This window comes from Arvicola amphibius, chromosome 1 (assembly GCF_903992535.2).
Source record: "Arvicola amphibius chromosome 1, mArvAmp1.2, whole genome shotgun sequence".
Taxonomy (NCBI): Eukaryota; Metazoa; Chordata; class Mammalia; order Rodentia; family Cricetidae; genus Arvicola; species Arvicola amphibius.
In genome coordinates, this window is record NC_052047.1 from 165,296,983 (window position 1) to 165,319,819 (window position 22,837).

The 22,837-nt window shown below is 43.1% G+C and overlaps 1 protein-coding gene across 1 annotated transcript in view; it reads right to left on the minus strand.

Annotated features, from left to right (window-relative positions):
- Positions 1-22,837, minus strand: part of Fam189a2 (family with sequence similarity 189 member A2) — a 63,501-nt gene that overhangs the window by 19,962 nt on the left and 20,702 nt on the right. The window contains exon 3 of the mRNA XM_038350020.1: positions 309-419. Within this exon, the coding sequence (XP_038205948.1) occupies positions 309-419 (111 nt within the window). The remainder of the gene's footprint in view (positions 1-308; positions 420-22,837) is intronic.

Below are 22,837 nucleotides of genomic sequence, written 5' to 3' on the forward strand. Positions count from 1 at the left end.
GGCCTCCAAAGCTTTCAGATAAAGGACTTTTGACCTGGATTCTGGTAATACCCATTTCTAGATGAGGCGGGCACATCATTTGAGGAGACCTGATCCATCTGTCCCCTACCTAACATCTGTGTCACACTGCTCTGGTCTGGCGCTGTACTGACCACTTGCTACTCTCTGGTCTAATGGCCAACAACCGAGGCAGACACCTAGCAGCAGGCTGCTCCTAGCTTACTTTTCCGGGTTTGTGCACCTTGCCCAACAGTGAGGACGACAGTCTGGGCCCCGCCCCATGTGCGCTAATGCTGCGGGAGGCTTACCAGGTCACACCTGGGCACGCTGGACACAAACTGTGCTCCTTGACAGCCTAGGATGAATCCTGCGAGATTTAAGAGGATGCAGACCACGGAGAGCAGCACAAAAAGGTTCACCTGCAACGAGACAGAAGAGGTGCTTGGGAAGGAACACGGCTAGACATGCAGACGGCCTCGAGTGCAGATACAGATTAAATACATGCGTTTACGCCAGACATTACCTTTCAGAAGGAAGCTTTAAGGAAAAACTCAAAACTTTTTTTAAAAAAATGAAGTCATGTTTTAATTTTTTTTCATATTCCTAAGTGCTGTGTGCTTTTCAGTCTTCACAAGAATCTCAGGTTCCTATTTTCATCCTCTTTGCAAATGTTTTTCCTCCTTGATCTTTTATCTGGATCTTACACTAGGCTCCAGCTATTTCCTCCTTAGGCCATTGAGATTTTGCCTGAGTTTTGCCAGATCAGTTACTGCAAGAGGCAGATGTGGAACCCCTGAGTCTATGGGGACCCCAGGAGTAGATCAGTAATTGCAGGAGGCAGATGTGGAGCCCCTGGGATCTATGGGGACCCCAGGAGGAGTGAGAAGTTGAGTCATTAACACCCAGAAATCACAGTGTCTGAATTTAAGAAAGGGGAGAGGCTCTTGCTTCAGTCCAAAACAGCTTTAGGTTCTAAAGAATGTTCAATAATCTTCCATGAACTTTTTTCCCAAGTTAAAAATAGTATCACTTCAAATAATTAAGAATTGACTAAGAAGTCAGTATTTGCTTGGTACCAATTAGACATTAAACATGTCTTTCAACTTGAGAACTGATTACTACAAAGCTGAAACCTTATCAAAAGCAAAAGCAAATATAAAACATCAGAGTCAATAATTGTCAGTATTAAAGCCAGTCATCCATTTAGATAGCTGATAATGTCAGAGATGTCTGGCAAATGAGTTTACATATAAACTTCAATATACCAAAAACATCTTCCTTATTTCAAGTCAGGCCAGCAAGCTCTCCTCAGACCCATTCTGTGTTAACAGTTAATGCCACATGGTGCCACTTTCCCTGGGGGAGGTAGGCTTCCATCTTCCTCTGCGATAGAACTTGGCTTCTTTCCTTTCTCTGTTACTTTGCACAAAAGCCATTGTCAAATCTTTGGGAAATCCTGCGGGAGCTCCTCTTGTGACTGTCACAAGCTGGCATCCTTGCTGATGTGAGCAGCCCTTTGCACTGTACCACTCATGCCAACACTCGTGGGGAAAGGAGGATGCGGAACTGGCCAAGGGCAGAGTGCAATCTTCCCACACAGCCGCCACATAGGCGATGTGAGGAGCTGTAATGAGCCTGCAGTCTTCGGACCCAGCCACACAACTAGTGTGATTACAGAGAAGACTTCAGCTGGGCTCTGGAAATTTTCTTTTTTTTTCTTTCTCATTTTTTTATTAATAATTTCCATCTCCTCCCCTCCTTCCCCTCCCCTCCCCTCCCCTCCACCCATACCCCCACTCCCTCCCTCTCCAGGCCAAAGAGCCATCAGGATTCCCTACACTATGTTAAGTCCAAGATCCTCCCAACTGCCCCCAGGTCCAGGAAGGTGAGCAACCAAACTAACAAGGCTCACAGTGAGCCCGTCCATGCCGTAGAATCAAAGCCTATCGCCATTGTAAATGACGGTGGAAATTTTCTTTTGTTTCAAGATAAGGTACCTTGATAAGAAAATGTGGTAATGGCCTGTATCACCATCAGTGTAATCACTAATCTTTATTACTAGAAATTAACACCATTGCATGGAAAATGTACGAAGACCCATCCCTCACAATACTGGACCCCAAAACTCAACAGAATCTTAAGTTCATCAAAAAACACAATAAAATCAACAAGTATGTCACAGACTAGGAGAAAATACTCTCAAGAACATAAAATATTACTTATACATTTTTTTATATGTTTGTGTGTGTACACATATACATGTATGTGTGTATGTATATATGTATGTATATATTATATATTGCATGTGGAAGTCACAGGACAATCTCGGATGTCTTTTTTTCAGGTACCACCGACCTTGTTTTTTTTTAAACAGGGCTCTGGCTGGAGCTCACTGATTTGACTAGTTTGACTGGTCAGTGAGTCCCAGGGATCCACCTGTCTCTAACTCCCCATCGCCGGAATTACAGTACAACACCATGCCTAGTTTTGTTTTTTGTTTTTTTTTTAACATGGGTTCTGGGTCTTGAACTTGGGTCTCATGCTTGCAGTGTGAGCCCTTTACTACTGGAGTTATCTGTCCAGCCCCATTGTAAATATTTTTATGATATATCTGCATGTGGAACACAGAAATAACTACCTACCTCAGGAATGAAGTGACATCCCAATTAAACAATGTAGTCCTAGGCAAAGATTTTACACACACACACACACACACACACACACACACACACACACACGGAGGGATAAAAATGCAGAATAGCCAAGAAGCACACAAAAAGGTATTCAACATTATTAGTCATCATGAACAAAAGTTAAACCATAATGAGACATCACTATATACCATCATAATGGTTACATTTTCAAAGCCAACAATGTTGCTAAGGATGAGGAATATTTAGACACTGTTGTATGAACAGAAAATAGTGCCAGCACTATAGAATACAGAAACTAAATAGAAATCTAATCTGCCATGTAAAGGTGTCCCAAATAATTCATGAAGATACTTCACCCTCTAGTCTCTACTTCATGAACTGCACAGGGTGACTTCCTCCCAAAAAATATACCATCCAAGAAGGAGGCAATTAACTCAGAGAAACCAACAAACACTCCATCCACCAGGTGACATCGTGTCAGCAGCACGGGACCTCGGTAAGGTGGACTGGGATCCTCCTCCAACCCATAATATCCTCCATCTAATCCTGAGAACCACTTCAGACAATCTCAATCTTGCAAAATACCCAAGAAGCAACCCTCAAATCTGTCAATGTCATCCCAGGGAACAAGGGACCCCCAGATGCTGCCTTGGCCAAGAGGAGCCTCGGCAGACCAGGCAGCTATGTAACGTGATACATTACGTTATGTTGCACCAACAGCAAACACTAGGAATACACCAGCTGTTAAAGAGAAATTTCAGTGTTACGTAAGCCACTCAGCAATACCCAGAAAGGGGACTTTTTCTTACGTTTCATATATTTTAATCATTCTTTCCTTTAAAATATCACCACAGGTGATTTGTTTCTTCTTTATAGAAATCTGAAATATGGGACCAGGATCCAGTGCAAATTTGCAAGACTTGCTTTTCCTACCTGTTAAATGGGTCTTTGTCCTTACCAATCTCAAGAAATTAATGTGGTATACAAATTTTCCTATCTTAAAGGCCTTTGAAAAATGTTACATATTAGCCGGGCGGTGGTAGCGCATGTCCTTAATCCTGGCACTTGGGAGGCAGAGGCAGGTAGATCTCTGTGAATTCAGGGCCAGCCAGCTGTTATAGCAAGTTCCAGACCAACCAGCCAGGGCTGCACAAAGAGACCCTGTCTTGAAAACAGTAAATGAATCAAAAGAACAAAGGACATTCCCTCTTTGGAGGAGGCAGCTTGTTATCATCACTAAGTGAGTTTGACCAAGAATGTCACCAGGCCCGGCACCAGCTTCTCACTCGTTTATTCTGTGAGCTCCCCTTCCCACCCTCCCTTCCCCCTCCATCTGTGGGAACTTGCTCTGAGGACTTCTTTGCCATTGCAAAGTGCAGTTCAGCCATGGAGAGGCAATGACAGAGTCTTCGAAAAGGGGGGAAAGCAAGGAAGGCTGTGGAACTGGCCATCCGTCTCCTTCTTTACATCTCGGGCCAGTTGTGCCCTCAGGGACAGACATGGGCCCTCTCTGAGGTCCTGCCCCGGGATGGTGGCCTTTGGATGCTGACCACAGCTCACTGCCCAGGCTGAGAGAAGAGTAACAGTATGCTCCCCACAGCATGCATGGGTGCTTGGAACTGTCCCTTTTTTAACCTCATGTCATGTTATAATACTGCCATCTGTTCCATACTGGGAGCCTGACGCAATGTCTCTACGAACTGTGCCTGGATTTAGACCATGCTTTCTACTTTCTGAGTTCAGATCCTTGTACTCAAATGAGTCTTCATCTATTCGGTGCCACAGATTGGGCCAGTGAAGTCACAGAAGCAGACTCATTCTGAAGAAACGGAAAGTCCAGGGTAGAAAGAGAAATGTCTGTCTACAACTTTGATCTTAGATGGTGAGCTGTAGGGAGAGCCAATATACTACCCTGAGATGTTTAAGAATAAGGTATGCAATCCAAAATCCAGAGAGTAATCCTAGGGGAGCCTCCACATGTGCTTACTAATGAGATCTGCATTTTATGAATATTTATATCAAATACTATTATCCAAAGGTATGAGTGTTTTGATTTGGTATTATAAATTTGCCTCTACTCAGATCTCTTGCAATTGAGATGCCATTTTAATCCAGGTCTTAAGTGGCCCCCAAAAAGAATACTGGTGGACCCTGAGGCAGCCCAGAAGCAGGCCCTGGGTTTGCCTATACCTTCTAGCTGAGTGTTTTCCATAATCCCAACACACAGCATCATTAAATACCCATGCCTGCCATAGCTTGGTAACGTTGAGTGTCTCTAAATTTCATTCTAGAAACAGGTGGACCTTTCCCTCCTGCCTAAGGAATTTTATAATTGTTCTTTACTTTCATTTGACTCCAAGGTCAAAAAGAACTTAAGCTTCCTGTGTGTGTCTAAATGATAAATGGCTCCAGGAACTACAGGACAGCATCGGCTTAAATATAATTATGTTTAAAAATGAATTTAGACTTTTTATTCTCATTCTATGTGTTTGAGTGTTGGCCTGCATGTGTGTAAATACACTGAGTGGGTGTAGTGTCCACAGAGGCCAGAAAAGAGAATCAGATCTCCTGGAACTGAAGTCACAGAGCGTTTGCGAGCTGCCATGTTAGTACTGAAAAAAACAGCCCTGGTCCTCTGCAAAAGCAGCAAGTGCTCTTAACTGCTGAGTTCTCTCTCTAACCCCTCCTGAAACGAACTTTCACATGGTGAGTTGAGGGTATTTCAGCATATTTTAAATTTCTGCATTGAAAGATTTCACTTTAACGCTCTTTTGGTTTTTTTTCGGTAACTAATATGCTAAATCCCAAAACAGCACTAATGTGAGATCTTTAAATGCAGAAATTTAAAAGACAGATAACAGGGGAAAAGCACAAGCCTTTGGAAGGTAGAATTGACTTGGGGGTCCCGAGGAACTGGATTGCACAACACCAACAAAGAAAAGGTAAACATGACAAGATTTACTCATCAGAACGCCCAAAGACTCAAACATGGGCAGCCATCAGATCCCTCTGGAAATAAAAGGAAGTTTAAAATTAAAATTAATGGAGTCTACTGATGAAGTCACTGTAAACTAAAACAAGCATGGTGGAACATTACTGGCCTTTAAACACAGCTCTGACCCACAAGGAGTCTCCTGTAGTGAGAATTCTAATTGGTCTTTACAACAAAAACCTGGAGTCAGAAATTAGGGAGTGAAAGCTGAAAGATCAGAGAAGCAGAGCAGTCGGCCACTAGTTCTCACCTCTACTGAATCCTCAGATGGAATGGAGTATCCTGTCTCTACAAGTCCTCAGACTGAATGCCTTGAGCTCCTTCTTCTACTATTCCTCTCTCTGCCCAGCCATATCCCTTCCTGTCTCCACCTCCCTAGTGCTGGAATTAAAGGCGAATGACTCTCAAGTACTGGGATTAAAGGTGTAAGCCACCATCCCTTAGCTCTGATTCTCTTTTAGACTGGATCAATCTCATGTAGCCCAGGGTGGCCTGGAACTCACAGAGATCCATCTGCCTCTGCCTCTTGAGTGCTGGGATTAAAGGTGTGCGCCACCACTGCCTGACCTCTATGGCTAACTAGCCCCACACTCTGATCCTCAGGCAAGCTTTAATTGTTATAGCACAAACAAAATATCACCACAGTCTCCAATGGCGTCAAGCACAGCAATGACCAGGAACAAGTCACTGATACATGTGACAATATGGATGATCTCAGAAACATCCAAGTAAGTGAAAACATATATGCTTTGTGCTTCCACATATGTAAAGTTCTAGAAAATAAAAAACTAAGAAAGGGAGAGAGAAAGGAAGTGGGGGGAGAGAAAAACAGGAGATAATACTATATATTTCCCAGTAACCCAATCAGTTTGCATGGACCAGGGAGTCAAGTATTTCCCATAACATCTCAAAAGTTCAAACACCAGAAAAGAAATGATAAAATCTAAAGAGTCCACTTGTAGCTGGGAGCCTAAAACCAAGCCTGCCATAAAGCATGTGCCCAGTAAAAATGACCACATAGTTGACTCATTATTTCTCAAACGTTCCCATTGGTTACTGGTTTTCAACAGGTAAACCAGCAGAGAAGGAGGGAAATAAGTGTTGATTGAAACAATAGGCATTCCAGAAGAAAGCTGTAACACGGTTCAAACGGACCACAAAGCCTCGAGTACAAGCTGCAGTATGTGGCTTCCTATGTAGACGCGGGTCATTCCCAAAGACGTGCATCTGACAAATCAGAGAACGGAAGGACTTCAAGGACCCAATGTGGGATCAATCATTCAAGGTCTTCTACTTGTGACTAATTTGCGTTTTTAAATATAAAAGACCAAAGTTACTTGAGCTGTCCCAACGTCATCAGTGACAGCCATATGACAAGAGAGTCAGCAGACAATGAGTGCTTACTGGCAACAGCGGAAGTCACCACAGAGGGAGTTCTTTGCCACCAGAATGCCACCTGAGCCAGGCCAAGCCTATAGATTTAACAGCCGGTTACAGGAAAGAAGACAGAGGAACACAGCAAACCTACCATGAGATGCAGTAGAACTCAAATAGAGAAAAAATATATAGTTTGTCCATCAGATAAAAAAAAAAAAGGAGGAAGAGAGGGTTATAGCAAACATGGAGAAACATCAGCCAGCTGCAACCAAGGGTTCAGTTTGGTGCCAATTAAAACAACGTAATTATGAAAACTACAAAGACAACGGTTAGATGCTTGGCAAGCTCAATAAAGTATCTATCATATATACATATATATATAGATAGACAGATATCATATATATATATAGGCTACACATACAAATATATATATATATTTGATATATAGGATATACACACAAATATATGTGTCTATGTATATATGTGTGTGTGTGTGTGTATGTGTGTGTGTGTGTGTGTAGTGTGTGTCTATCCTAAGGCATTTAAAAATGAAATGGAAATATGAAAATGCTGGGCTTTACTTCAAAGTCATCCAGATGCCAAGGAGGAGGGAAGTCATTAGGAGTCTCCATGACATCATTTTGGACAAGTGTTGGTTACTGTAACTGGACTATACAGGGGGGGAGGCTTGCTAGGTTTCTCTCTACTTGAAGTATGTTTGAAAGTTTCCCTAACAAAAGAAGAGAATGAAGGAAAAAAAGTTTTCTCAGTAGGTAAAAGGGAAGGGCAAAAGCAATCTGAGAGTTGTGCTTGATTCCCAAAGCCATGTAAAAATCCAGATGTGGTGGCATACATCTACATGTAATCTCCATGCTCCTGTGACATGGGACACAGACACATAGACGCAGGAGAGTCACCCAGGAAGCACACGGGCAGCTAACCTCGGATAAAGCAGCAGAAACAAGGGAGCTCCTCCTTCAGTGAGGTGGAACATGGGAACTGACTCCAGAAGGCTGTTCTCTCCTCCACACGTGTGCTACGGAGTGTGCACAAACTCATGGAGTGGTGCAACATTTGCACGTGCACATGCATGCAGACACACAAACTTTTCCAAGAGGATTTACTTTTTATAGTAAATGTATAGTCTCTCTTTTGAATTATTGTAGATTTATTTATCTTATTATTTTATGGGTATAGGTATGTTGCCTGCATGTATGTGGACCACGTGCTTGCCTGCTGCCCACAGAGGTCAGAAGAGGACATCAGAAGACCTAGAACTAGATCTACAGATACCATGTGGAAAAGAGCCAAGGTCCTCTGCGAGAGCAACAGATACTCCCACTCTTCAGCCCCAAATGTTATACTCTTTTATTGATTATCTTAGTTTGGATTATTATCACTGCGATGAAACACCATGACCATAGCAACTTGGCAAGGGGGAGGGGTTTATTTGGCTTATACTTCCATACCACTGCTCATAATCAAAAGAAGTTGATGTGGAAGGTCCTCTGTCTATGTGTTGCTTTTATTGGTTAATGAATAAGAAACTGCCTTGGCCTGTTGATAGGGCAGAGTAGAACCAGGTGGGGAAAACTAAACTGAATGCTGGAAGAAAGAAGGCAGAGTCAGAAGAAGCCATGGAGTCGCCACCAGAGACAGACATGCCCAAACTTTGCCAGTAAGCCACAGCCATGTGGCAATACACAGATTAATGGAGATGAGTTAGTTTAGGATATAAGAGTTAGCTAGAAATACGCTTAAGCTACTGGCCAAATAGTATTGCAAATAATATAGTTTTTGTGGGATTATTTCAGGAGTTTAAGCAGCTGGGAACACACAAGCGGACTCCTACAAGAAGAAGTCAGGACAGGAACTTCAACAGGAGACAGGAGCTGATGCAGAGGCCATAGAGGGGTACCACTTACTGCTTTGCTCCCATGACTTATTCAGCCTGCCTTATCATAGAGCCCAGGATCACCAGCCCAGGGATGGCAGTACCCACAATGGGCTGAGCCTTACCCTTTCAGTTACTAATTAAGAAAATGCCCTATAGGCCTGTCTACAGCCACTCTTATGGAGGCATTTTCTCAGTAGAGGCTCCCTCCTCTCAGATGACTCAAAGCTGTGTCAAGTTGAGTCAAAACTAGCCAGCACATTAATCCTGCCTCAAATCTCCAGAAAGTCTGTTTCAAAGTCAGCAACGGAGGATGTTAGTATTTAAACTGTCAGATATGCTCTTATGTAGTTTTCAAAAAATTTAATTTATAAACTAACAGGTTTCCTATGGTATTTCATACATACTGCTAACATTTCTTTGATCTGTGGTTGACTCCCTTTCTGGGACTGAAGAGATATGTGTTTGCATCTCTCTAGGTAAAGTCAAACAACACTACTCACTACAATGCAGAAAACATATTTCTCAGATAATAAAAATATATTAATGTATCAATTATCTATCTTCAAAGAGAAATGAAAATGTAGCATACATCAAACAAGAACAACTGTTATGGAAAGAATGATTTAGTGATCTCAAGTTGTTAATAGTTTTACAAAAATATAATTATAAAATAAATACCACTATAGCATGGTAAAAAAGCAAAATTCAAGAAAACACCTAGAGGATAAATTAAGAACTGAAGAGGAGCTGGACCAGCAACTGGCAGCAGTGACATTTGCACGTGCTTACATAAACCACTTGTGTTCTTTAGACAAGTAAAATTTATGTACGTCAATTACAGCATTGGAAACCCACACTTAAGAAAAAGAATATGGAGCAGGTACATAATATCTGAGATGAGATATTTTGTTTTGTTCACACAAGAAAGCAAAGGGGCATTAGGAACTTCAGGAAACAGAAAGCTGTGCATCAAAGATGTGCTGGTTTGACTGTGAACTGTCCCCCCCACCGGCTCCGGTATTTAAGCATTTGATCCCTGCTTGGTGATGTCATTTACGGAGACTGTAGGATCTTTGGGAGGTGCGGCCTTGCTGGAGGATGTGGATCACTTGGGGTGGGCTTTGAGGGTTTGTAGGCTGACCACACTTGTGGTTTACCCTCTGTGTTTGTGGCTAATGATGTGATCTCTCAGCTTCTTGTTCCTACTATCACGCTTGTTGCTTGTTGTCAGGCCACCCTGCCACCATGGGCTCTTATCCCGCAGGAGCCATAAGCCAAAATAAACTCTTGCCCTTAAGTCGCCTCTGGTCATGGTGTTTTAACAAAGCAGAAGAAGAGTAATTACTAGAAGTCATGGTCCAAAACAGAAGCCAATGAAAATATGGCATCTGCAGAGTGAAGAATAGACAAGAATATTAATGCGCTTTGGCTTGGCTGCTGAGAACACTGCTCGCCTGAGTGACACAGGATTGCATCTCCTGCTCTCTGCCCATCATGCTCCCAACCACAGGAAACAATGCGTGCAAGTGGGGCTTGAGAGACACAGGTCACCTGTTCCTTCCCAGTGTTGGTGGCAGCCGCTCTGTGAATTTTGCCACCCTTGTCTATTTAGATGAAATTCAGGGCTAGGCCCTTGACTTTCCTTCCAGCGCAAGATGAAAAATGAGCTCTGGTCACTTCAAGTCATAATTAAAACTTAGGTCCTTGAGATGCCCATATTTGTGTCCTAGTGGAAGCTCGGGATTTCGTTTGAGTTTTGGCTTTTCTCCTTGGCCCTGGGCCCATGACTGCAGGAAATAAGCAGGGCTGCACGGGAATGGCAAGGGGCAACTGCATGTCCTGCTTCCTCTGTCTTGTGTCTAGGTCTCAGCTTGCTGTGATTGATAATGTCTCATTATCAATCAGCTGATGATCTTCATCCATCTTAGCGCGGCTGCAGACACTCACTCCACCTATGAAGCCCGCACTGGCTCCTCCGGAACACCTATTGCTGGACCATAGTCTCTCTGTCTTAGCATCAGCAGTGCAAGCCCAGCCTCCCTCACCTGTGGTCTCCCCACTCCTCCAGGGTCCTCACTCCACTTTCCTGCAGGTCCAGTCAGCCAGCTACAAGCATTTTGCTAGAGCCCAGGCTGTGACTACACAGCTGTTTCCCAACTGAAGCCACAGGGCATTCCAACCAGCCTTTTTTGGCATAACGCTAGCACAGTCAAGGGACCCATATCAGGTCTCCAAGTGCTTATCTCTAAGTACCCCCTGGGGGAATGGGGAACTCATAATGCCACCACAATCCAGTAACTTCCTCCATAACATTTGTCTCTTTAAGCCCTAATCTTTTTATAGGCAGAGCAGGGGGGTGGGGGGAAAGGGGGTAAGGGAGAGCAGAGTTCAGCTAAGGACTGCAGAATGGGTTTTCAGTAACGGCTTTGCAAGCCCTGCTTAGATCATCAAAGACCTCTAGGATACAGGAGAAACAGTATCTATCTCTCCTCAGGTGAATTCAAAACAATCTGCTCCTGGCTCCCTAGGGCAGTACCGTCCACATCACACACACGCAGCAAACACCATGGATGGATTTCTCTGTCATATAGGTGGTGTGCAGGCAAGATCTGGATGGCATAACAACCTCGAAAAGCAAAATGTCTGCGCTATGACAGTATGAGGATAGCAATGTTATTGTCAAAACCCGGGGAGTGGAAGGAAGAAAGGAGGGGACATGGCTAATTTCTTCTTAGAAAAGGCACAGTCTGAAGAGACGATGGGAAGCTAAGGAACTATGTGAGACAGAAGCATATAATATAATTCAGTATTATAAGGTCACCAATAGAGAAAACGAAAACTATTTTAGAAAGAGGGAGAAAGGGAATACGGATTAGCACAAGGCAATGAGAGTTTACAATGCTTAACAGCAGCATGTCATCAGATCTGAAGGCTAGAAGAAATATAAAAAAGCCATAGCTTTTATTTTTAAAAAGAGTAATATGGTTAACAAGTTCTTTTGATAAACAAAAGTGGATTTTTTCCCCCTCGTATTTGTTACTTTTTCTTACTGCTGTGTGTCTTAGTTTGATTTCTAATGCTGCGATAAAGCCGATTACTAAAAGCAACTTGGGGCAGGAAGGGTTTATTTGGCTTCCATGTTCCTGATTACAGTCCATCACTGAGGGAAGCTGAGGCAAAAACTCAAAGCAACACTCCAGTCGGAGAACCAGGAAGCTAACTGTAGATCTGCAGCTCCCCCTCTAAGTCCAGCCCCCAGTCTCATCCCCAGCTCTGTAGCAGAACACCTGCTGCACCTCCCTCATGCTCTGACCCCATTCCCAGAGGACTAAGCAGATTCTGGTGGAACATCTTGGCTTCCTCCCTCCTGTGAACCCCTCAGCCCTCACTCCTCATTCATTTCCATCCCTAAATGTCAGCTTCCAATACATAGGAACACATTTGGCCTGGAACCCCTAGAAGTCACACCTACCAGAATCCTAGAATTTCCTACCTGACAATACACAACCACCACACTCTTCTAAGAACCAGAGTGGGCAACAGAAACTAAGAACAAAATACCCACCCAAAAAAGACAACACCAAATATCAGCACCTGGAATTACAATTTTCCCAGACCCAGCTGCCTAAATGTCAGTGTAAAAATACAATCAATAACGGCCAGGGCAGCATGTCTCCAGGAGAGCCCAGCATGCCTACCACAGCATGCCCTGAGGATTGCACCAGGCTGAGAAACTGCTGCGAAGCTCCTTCTGCTCCTTCAGCCAATTGCCTTTAAGATACCAGCCCACTTGGGCATGGTCTCTGCTGCTTTTTAAAGCAGGGGTAGCCTTGAGCTCTCTCTCTTGCTTCGGACTCCACTTCCAGCTACTAGACCCCTTTTCCTGGTCGTGCAGAGGGCTGTTGTCTAGGACAGTGATCTGTAGTTTTTCCTTTAAATAAATAACCCTTTTATTAATCATAATTCCAAACTGGTGTGGGATTGTTTTGTGACTTAGGCCGTCAAGAAACAACAACAAAACCCTTAAGAATGGCCTTTATGAATATGATACAGTTCCTTAAGGAGGAAATCTATGAAACTATAAACCAGTGAAAGGAAATAAAAAAAACAGTGCAGGACTAGAAAGTGGAAATAAAATTAATATAGAAAACTCAAGCTAAGTGGAATATGGAAATGAAAATTTTAGGAACTCGAACAAGAACCTCAGAGACAAGCCTCACCAACAGAGAAAAAGAGATGGAAGAAAGAATCTCAGGTATTAATGACAAGAAAGAAGAAATGAATACCTCAGTCAAAGAAAATGTTAAGTCTATCTATGCCCAAATACAAGGGCACCCTCGTATGTAAAATAAACACTACTAAAGCTTAAATCACACACTACACCCCACACACTAATAGTGAGAGACTTCAACACCCCACTCTCACCACTGGACAGGTCAGTCAGACAGCAAATTAACAGGGAAATAAGGGAACTAACAGATGTTATGACTCAAATGGACTAAACAGACATCTGTAGAAAATTCCATCCAAAAACAAAAGAATATACCTTCTTCTCAGCACTTCATAGAACCTTCTCAAAAATTGACAACATACTAAGTAACAAAGCAACCTCAACAAATACAAAAAAAATTGGAATAACCCCATGTATCTTATCGGATCACCAAGGATTAAACTTAGAATTCAACAGCAACACTAATTTCAGAAATCCCACAAATGGATTTTAAACATTTAAATATTGTTTAATGGAAATTAAACAATGCTCACCTGAATCATCAATGGGTCAAGGAAAAAATAAAGGAAGAAATTAAAGGCAGATTAACTCTCAACAGAGAAATCTAAACTGGCTGAAAGACACTTAAGGAAATATTCATCATCCTTAACCATCAGAGAAATGCAAATCAAAACAACTCTGAGATTCCATCTTACACCTGTCAGGATGGCTAAGATCAAAAACACAAATGACAACTTTTGCTAGAGAGGATGTGGAGCAAGAGGAACACTCTTCCACTGCTGGTAGAAGTGTAAACTTGTACGGCTACTTTAGAAATCAATATGGTAGTTTCTCAGAAAATTGGGAATTGATCTACCTCAAGACCACTTTTGGGCATATACCCAAAGGATGCTCAATACCACAAGGACACTTGCTCAACTATGCTCATAGCAGCTTTATTCATAATAGCCAGAACCTGGAAACAACCTAGATGCCCCTCAACCGAAGAAAAGATAAAGAAAATGTAGTACATTTATACATATATACTAAGTTGTTAAAAATAAAGAGATCATGAAATTTGAAGGAAAATGTATGGAACTAGAAAAAAAATCATCATGAGTAAGGTAACCCAGATCCAGAAAGACAAACATGGAATGTACTCACTTATAAGTGGATATTAGCTATAAAGTAAAGGATAACCTTGCTACAATCCACAGATCCAGAGATGCTAGGTAACAAGGAGAACCCAAGAGGGGACGCATGGATCTCCTGGGGATGGGGAAATAGAAGAGATCTCATAGATGGAGTGGGGGACGGTTGGAGATGGGACTGTGAGGAATACGGTTTGGGAGGGGACAGAGGTGGGGAGTTGATGGAGGAGAGTTATCTGTCTATGTTTCTTTCATTGGTTAATTAATAAAGAAAACTGCCTTGGCCCTTTAAGAACAGAAAATTAGGTAGGTGGAGTAGACAGAACAGAATTGTGGGAACAAGGAAGTAGAGTGGGGGAGACGCTTCAGGCATTCGCCATAGGAGACTCCATGCTGCTGCTCTCCGAGATGGACACAGGTTAAGATCTCTCCTGGTAAGCCACACCTCGTGGTGCTACCCAGATTACTAAATATGGGTTAAAGGAAGATGTGAGAATTAACCAATAAGAGGCTGAAACTATGGGCCAGGCAGTGTTTAAATGAATACAGTTTCCGTGTAATTATTTCGGATAAAGTTAGCCGGTTGCTGGGAACTGGGCGGCGGGACGCAGCCCCGCCGCTTCACACTACAGATTGGCGCCCAACGTGGGGCTAAATCCACTTAAAAACCTTGCCCGCTTGGGATCGGAAAGAAAGTACTTTGAGACCATGCCAATGGCTCACTGCTCCCTTCCTGCACCTGGGCAGATGGTGGAATCAGGCTTAGGCGAGCGGGACAGCGTTTGCGGATTCCTGCCGCCATAGAGAGAGAGGTGTTTTCAGTCTGCGCAGTACTCTGCGCATCTGATTTGGCTGTAACTTGGATTAAAAGAGTTTCTGTGCTGCACGCTCAGTATCAAAATTAAACTGCTGAGTGCGGCTCCAATGTCGACTGTTGTGTGCCTGGAACTGTGTGCGGCTCAGGGGCACCAAATGACTGAGACAGGAGCGGCTTTGGCTCTGCTCCGCCATGCTGAACTGTGCTGATCTCAGGCAGGATCTATCGTAATTACCACAATAACTGCGCAGTTAAGGTTTAGACTTGGCTGTAAACAGGCAGTACCGTATTACCTATAAGTGGCGCAACTTAAGTTTTTAAGAAGTGCTTAACCTTTTAAGAAGTGCTCCTGGATAGTAAAAAATTACAGATTCACAATAGAAAAGATTCAGACATAGAAGGCCTTTAAATGGCTCACGTAGGCTTAAAAGAGAGAAAAAGAAAATATAGAGAATAAAGTTAATGCCTTAAAAAAAAAAGGTTAAAGTCTTTAAAGAGACAGAGTACAGATAGTTATAGATTAAAAGAAGTAAAGTGATAGAGTAAAAATAAGCCACGTAAAAATGGAAAATTCACAGAGAGTCTGGATTATGTATTTTGTTGTGTTTTCTTTGATTTTTTTGACTGTAGAGGAGCTAAGTACAGAGAGACATTTCGTTATATGGGCTGCCAGGCTAGATCAGAATGGACATCTTAACGGTATGACTTCAGGATTTGGATCTAAGAACATGATGCTTTGGAAAAGAGTTTCTTCTTTTGTTTTCACAGAGGACGAGACTCTGTGGATTGCTTCTATCCCAATATGGTATGATAGACCACGCCCTCCTGAAAGGTTGCTGTGAACATCTTCAAAAAATTACTTCACTCAACTGCCAACTGAGAGGAACCTAGCACACAGGTTACACCATGAAAGACCTAAATAACAGCGCCCCCATTCAGCAGGAAGCAGTTTGGAGAGAAATAACTGCGCCCATTTTCCCAAATATTGTTTATAAATGTTCTTTTACATTTAAAGGGGGAGATGATATAGATATGAATAATTTGCATTGGTATAGATTTTAAGGTCAATTTTGTTATATGTATATGTATTTCTTATCTTGATTAAGCTATTGTGATTGTAGTTCATTTTAAAAACTGTAATGTATAATTAGGAAATATAGGTTGTTAATGGATAATCATTGATAATAGTTAAGCTTGTAGTCATGTTATTAGATTTTCTAGATATGTAGAGATATATTTCAGTTAGATAGACATTCTTCATATCTTTCAAAGACTGCAGAATATGGCATTTAATGTTTTAATAACTTAGGGTTTTTCATGACAATGAGACACGTCTGCTCCTGGCAGCACCAATCTACTTCAAGAGGAAGATGGGCATCGAAGAGGCTACTTATGGAGTTTGTTAGCCATTTGGGCAAGAAACTGCTCTTGGCTGGACTGTTGCATAAACTGGACACAAAAAACCAGCAGAGAGAGGACTGCTGAACTTGCCTAAAGGTGAGATGGTCTTTCGGGGTTCCTGATTCATGAAAGAGTCTGCGAGACATTCTGCAGGACACAGCAGAAAGTGACTGAACTGTCTTTGGAATTTTTCTGCTTCATGGAAATGTCTGCTGGATACTGTGGGCCTGAAGCCCGAAGATGGATGCCCCAACGGTACAGAGGAACTTTGGGTGACTGTCCAGGCAGCGAGTTGTCTCTGTCATTTCTAGAGTTTTATAAGTTACTTATTTCTTATTTACTCAGGTAGCATTGAATCCTTCTGGAGTCTTTGATGGAGTTGAAGAATAAATAGATACTTATAGCTTTCCTTAGTTATGATAAAAGATAAAATAGATTTAAATATTGTAACTGTAATACTTGCTTGATAACTGTTTTGTTATATGTAATTTTGCTATGTTAAAGTTGAAGCCTTTCTTTTTTGTTTAAACAGAAAAAGGGGAAATGATGGAGGAGAGTTATCTGTCTATGTTTCTTTCATTGGTTAATTAATAAAGAAAACTGCCTTGGCCCTTTAAGAACAGAAAATTAGGTAGGTGGAGTAGACAGAACAGAATTGTGGGAACAAGGAAGTAGAGTGGGGGAGACGCTTCAGGCATTCGCCATAGGAGACTCCATGCTGCTGCTCTCCGAGATGGACACAGGTTAAGATCTCTCCTGGTAAGCCACACCTCGTGGTGCTACCCAGATTACTAAATATGGGTTAAAGGAAGATGTGAGAATTAACCAATAAGAGGCTGAAACTATGGGCCAGGCAGTGTTTAAATGAATACAGTTTCCGTGTAATTATTTCGGATAAAGTTAGCCGGTTGCTGGGAACTGGGCGGCGGGACGCAGCCCCGCCGCTTCACACTACAGGGAGTACTAAAAGAGACCCCAGCTAAGACTCCTAGCAATAGTGGATGTGTAGTCTGAACTGGCCATCTCCTGTGACCCAGCCGGCCTAGCCACACAACCTTTTACCTACAGTCTGTTCTGTCAAAGGGACGTGGGTGCTAAGTAAGGAAGATTGTGAGGAGATTGTGAAAACAGCCAACCAATAACTGGTACAGCCAAAGAATAAGCCCACCCTCTGACATTGCCTGGAGTGCCAGATCCAGAGGCTGGGTGTCCCGGAGACCTAGGGTAGAACCAAATATGATTGGAGGGGGAAAAATGTCAATGTACTAATACCTAGTGATATTCTGCTATACTCATAAATTGCTGACTACCCCAACTGTCATCAGAGAGGCTTCATCCAGCAACTGATGGAAAAAGATCAGCCCCACAGCCAGGCATTGGGCCAAGCTCAGAAAATCCTGCTGAAGAGAGGGAGGAAGAGGCCAGGGGAGTCAAGGACTTCACAAAAGAACTCATAGAAACAACTAACCTAAGCACACAGGAGCTCACAGAGTCTGGTCCCACAAGTCAGTGAGCCTGCATGGGACCAGCCTAGACCCTTTATGAGGAACAGTTGGGTAGTTTGGTCTACTTGTGGAACTCCTAATGGTGAGAGCAGGGGCTGTCCCTAACGCTTTGGCTGGCTTCCAGGAACCTATACCTCATACTGGGTCGCCTTGCTTAGCCTTAAAATAAGGGCAGAACTTGGTCCTAAGGTAACTTGATATGCCTTGCTTTGTTGATATCCACAGAAGGCCTTCCCCCTTTCTGAATAGAAACAGAGGAGGAGTGAATTGAGGGAAGGGAATGAGAGGAAAGGTGGGAGGGGAAACTGGGGTCAGGATATAAAATAAATGAATAAAAATTTAATTAATAAAAAATGGGGTAGAGATCTACACAGAATACTCAGAAGAGGAAACTCTGATGGCTGAAAAACACTAAAATGCTCAACATCCTTAGCCATCTTGGAAATAGAAGCCATAAGTACTTTGAAATTTTATCCTTCACCTGTCAGAATGGCTAAGATCAATATTTTAAAATGACAGCTCATTCTGGCAAGGATGTGGAGTAAAGGGAACACTCATCCTCTGCTGGTGAGAGTGCAACCTTGCACAGTCACTGTGAAAATCAGCGTGGCAGTTCCTCAGGAAAAGGGGACCCAATCTACCTGGGGCATATACCTGAAGGATGCTTCATCCTACCACAGAGACATGCTCAACCATGTTCATTGCTGCTCTGTTCATAATAGCCAGGAACTGGAAACAACCTAGATGTCCCACAACAGAAGAATGATAAAGAAAATGTGTTATATTTAAACAATGAAGTTTTTAGTACTTTGCCATTAAAAAAAAATCATGAAATTTGCAGGTAAATAGATGGAATGAGAAAAAAATTACCCTGAGTGAAGTGCCCCAGACCCAGAAAGACAAACATGGTATATATTCACTTATATGTAGATGTTAGCAGCTAAGTCAATGATAATCACATAGGTTAGGTATAGAGCAAGGGACTCATGGGGACAGGTAGATCCCGTTAGGAAAGGGAACTAGACTAGACAGTTATGAATGGATTGGGTCGGGTGGCTGGAATGAGAGCCTCAAGTGGGGAAGAGGAGAGGAAAGGGGGATGAGAGACAGCAAAAATTAAGGGCATTTGAGGAGTACTATACAAACTTAAAAATAGTATAAGATTCCCAAAATATATATAAATATAAAGGTAATCTAACTGAAACAGCCAGATAATGAGGAGACAGACCCTCAAATAGCCATCTCTTGTCACCAAATGTAACTCCAGTACCAGAACTGGGTTACATCTAATCGAGTTGTTGGTCAAAGGGGTCCATCCCATGGAAACCCCCAAACAACCCCAGGCTATTGCCAAGACTATAAATTGCTCCTCACAAACTGATAACAAGGCCCCATTGCTGAAGACAACATCTACACAACTTGTTGACCATAGACAAGTTGAGCTGGTGACAACATAGCCCCTTCAGTCCATCCACGGTCTAGTGTTTTCTATATAAGAAAGTACTCTACAAATCACCAAAAGAAAAATGTGTTCACCAAACCAGCCACAAACATTTTGATCTAAAATGGTGTCCTGCCTCCAAGATATGCTAGTGTAATGGTGACACAAGGCTTACATAAGGAACCAATGTCTAATTTGACTTAGGGACATTTGACTTCACCTTGTTTCATCATCAGAGATGTTTCCTTCTATAAGAGATGGGGAAAAATACAGAGACCCATGGAGAGTGAGAGACCTCGGAACACTCAGCCCTAAAAGGGATGTTGCCAGCAAATCCCTCCTCTCAGGGCTTAGGGACCCCCACAGAAGAGGAGACAGAATGAGTGTTAGAGCCAGAGGGGATGGAGGACACCAAGAAAACAAGGCCTGAGAAATCAACATGATCCAAGCTCACAGGAACTCACAGGGACTACGGCAGTGTGCACAGGTCTGCACCAGGTCCTCTGGGTACATGTTATGGCTTTCAGGTTAGTGTTTTTATGGGACTCCTGAGTATGTGAATGAGTGAAGTCTCGATTCTTGGGCTCTTTTCTTGGGCTCTTTTCCTTCTGCTGGTTTTATGCAATTTTGATGTGTTACTTGTTGTTTGATTTTATTACTATCCCTTAGAAGCCTTTGTTTTCTAGTGAGAGACAGAAAGGGAGTGGATTTGGATGGGAAGAGAAGTGGGGGAGACCATGGGAAGTACACAGGGTGGGGAAACTGTAATCGGGATATATTATGTGAGAAAAAAAAATCTATCTTCAATAAAAGGAAGGGAAGGAAAAAAAGAGAACTTAAAGCAGGGACCTGGAGGCAGGAACTAAAACAGAGACCACGAGGAGCTCCCTGGCTCACTTTCAGCTCTTTTTCTTACACCATCCAGGGACAGCTGTATCATTGCCCACAGCTGGCTGGACCCTCCTACAGAAATCACTAATCAAGAGAATACCTCACCAACTTGCCTATAGGCCAGTTTGAGGCACTTTCTCAGTTGGGCATCATTTGCCCAGATGACTCTAGTGTGTGTCCAGTGGATGCCACACATTTAGACTGATTTCCCCCTTAAGCAATCCTCTCAATCTTCTAGGTTATTCTAAGCCCAAATAAGTTGACGGTGAAGATTAAACATTGCCTCCCCTGTTTAAAAGGCATTCTGTAAATTATACAGTGTCACAAGAGTGTGTTTGAAATACAGACAGATAACATATTTACAGGCAGAGGTAGATGTCAAGTATATGGGACTTAATCGCAAAGAGGAAGTCTATCATGCCCAGGATTTCACAACTAATTAGGGGACCCACTACAGACCTGGATCCTCCAATAGCATGAGGAATATCACTAATATACACACAATCCTTTCTCATCACTAAAGGGCTCTAACAGGCCCCCTGAGGCATCTCTGTGGTACAACTTCTTGCCACAATCACCCAAGCCCTTACATTGCTTCTCCACCTGTCCCACATAACCAAGACAACCACAATGATGCTGTCCAGTAGCTACACCCCTGGAACTCCTTCTCCTCACAGAGTTACCATAAATGCCTAGTACTTTAAAATAGATCTACACTTGAATTTTAATATTTTAACATAATATAAGTTAATATTAAATTCATGAGGGGAAATCACTGCCATATACAGCCAGAGTTCTTAATTATACTCCTAACAAGAGAAGCTAACTCAGCTTAACTATGGAAGGCATTTCTTGCAAGGCTATCAAGTAGCTTGCAAAATCCACAAGAATCTGAGAGAGTGCCAAGGCTACTGAGTGCTGGGACCTCTATCAAGGCCATACAGGAAAACCAGGCCCCTTGGCACCAGCCTTGGCACTCCTGCCACCCTCCATTCATGGGTTCTGAAGTGTTCTGGCTGCTCCACATGGGCACCAGCATTCATTCCAGTGGATGGCAGGGTCACAGCCTCATCTGCTGATGCTCAGAAGGAAAGGTGTGGCCTTAGAGCCTCCACTGCTGGAGGAGATGACCTGTTTCTCACAGAACTCACTAAGGTAGAGACACTAAGTCGAAGATGCTGAAGATGCTGAGAAGCCAAGGATTAAACAGAGGATAACTCTGTACAACCCCCTCTCACACAGTGTCTCCAACACAATTCAGAAAGTAAGTCTTCCCTCATTCCATCCCTAGTCTACCCCAGTTTCCTGAAAATCTTTTTAGAAAATGCCCACGCAAATGCAAGTGTTTAAACCGATTCCCCAAGTAGTTAATGTTGTCAACTGGTTAAGACCTAGAATCCCTGAGGAGACAGGCTTCTCGGCATGCCTGTGAGGCATCCTCTTGACTAAGTGTATTGAGATGGGGAGACCTCATCTAAATGTAGGTGGCCCATCCCTATGGCTGCTTCCTGACAGCCACAAAGGGGGCGCAGCTGCCTCAAGCTCCTGATGCCATCACTTCCCCAACATAATCAATTGGACCCTGGAAATGGGAACCAAATCAAACCCTCCCTCCTTGGGCTTCACTTGTCAGAGCAACACAGTGGGATGGGTCATTGGTTTTAGAAGGAAAAAAGCCCACACAATGGCACCCTCTGTATTACGTGTAACACCTCACAGACCAGTGACTTATATGAAGATGTCCTCCAACCCAAGTTGTTTCTCTTCTTGCCCCCAAATCACTCAGAAGCTGTATGACGACAGAAGTCACAAAATAATCCCACACTAGTTCAGAATTATGAATAATAAAGGGTTCTTTATTTAAGGGAGACTTACAGATCACTGTCCTAGATAACAGTCCTCTGCACAAAGGGGAACAGGAGCAGAGTCTAGCAGCCTTTACAGCTGCGTTTATAGTATAAGAGACCACGCCCAAGTGGGCTGGTATCTTAAAGGCTATTGGCTGAAGGAGCAGAAGGCATGCCCACGGCACTGTATCTTAAATGCTATTGGCTAAAGAAGTGAAATGTGCTCCCACAGCAGTTGCACTTCCCTCCAAGTCATTTCAGGAATAACAACAGTCCATGAGACCCTAGATGGCCAGGGCCACGGACCAGAAAGAGGGCTGCCTCTGGCACTGCCCAGCACTAGACTGTCTGTCCTGCTCCAGCGCTGACGGTGTGGACACACCCGCTGGCCCAGCTGCACCTGAAGGACAGTCAGGAACTCACAGTCCAGGACCACCAGGCAGCACTCACCAGAACAGCCAAACTCCAGAAGCCTGCCTATATTTTACCTTCCAACAACAGTGGGTGTCTTCACTAAAACAGAATGGCACATGTGGGAGCGAGGTGGCTAGTGAAGTCATCAGCTTACTCCACTAATATGAACGATGTAACAACTGGTTCTCAGAAAAACCTGTACAGACAACTAAAGCCCACGTAAGCTCCTGTCCCTGCGTC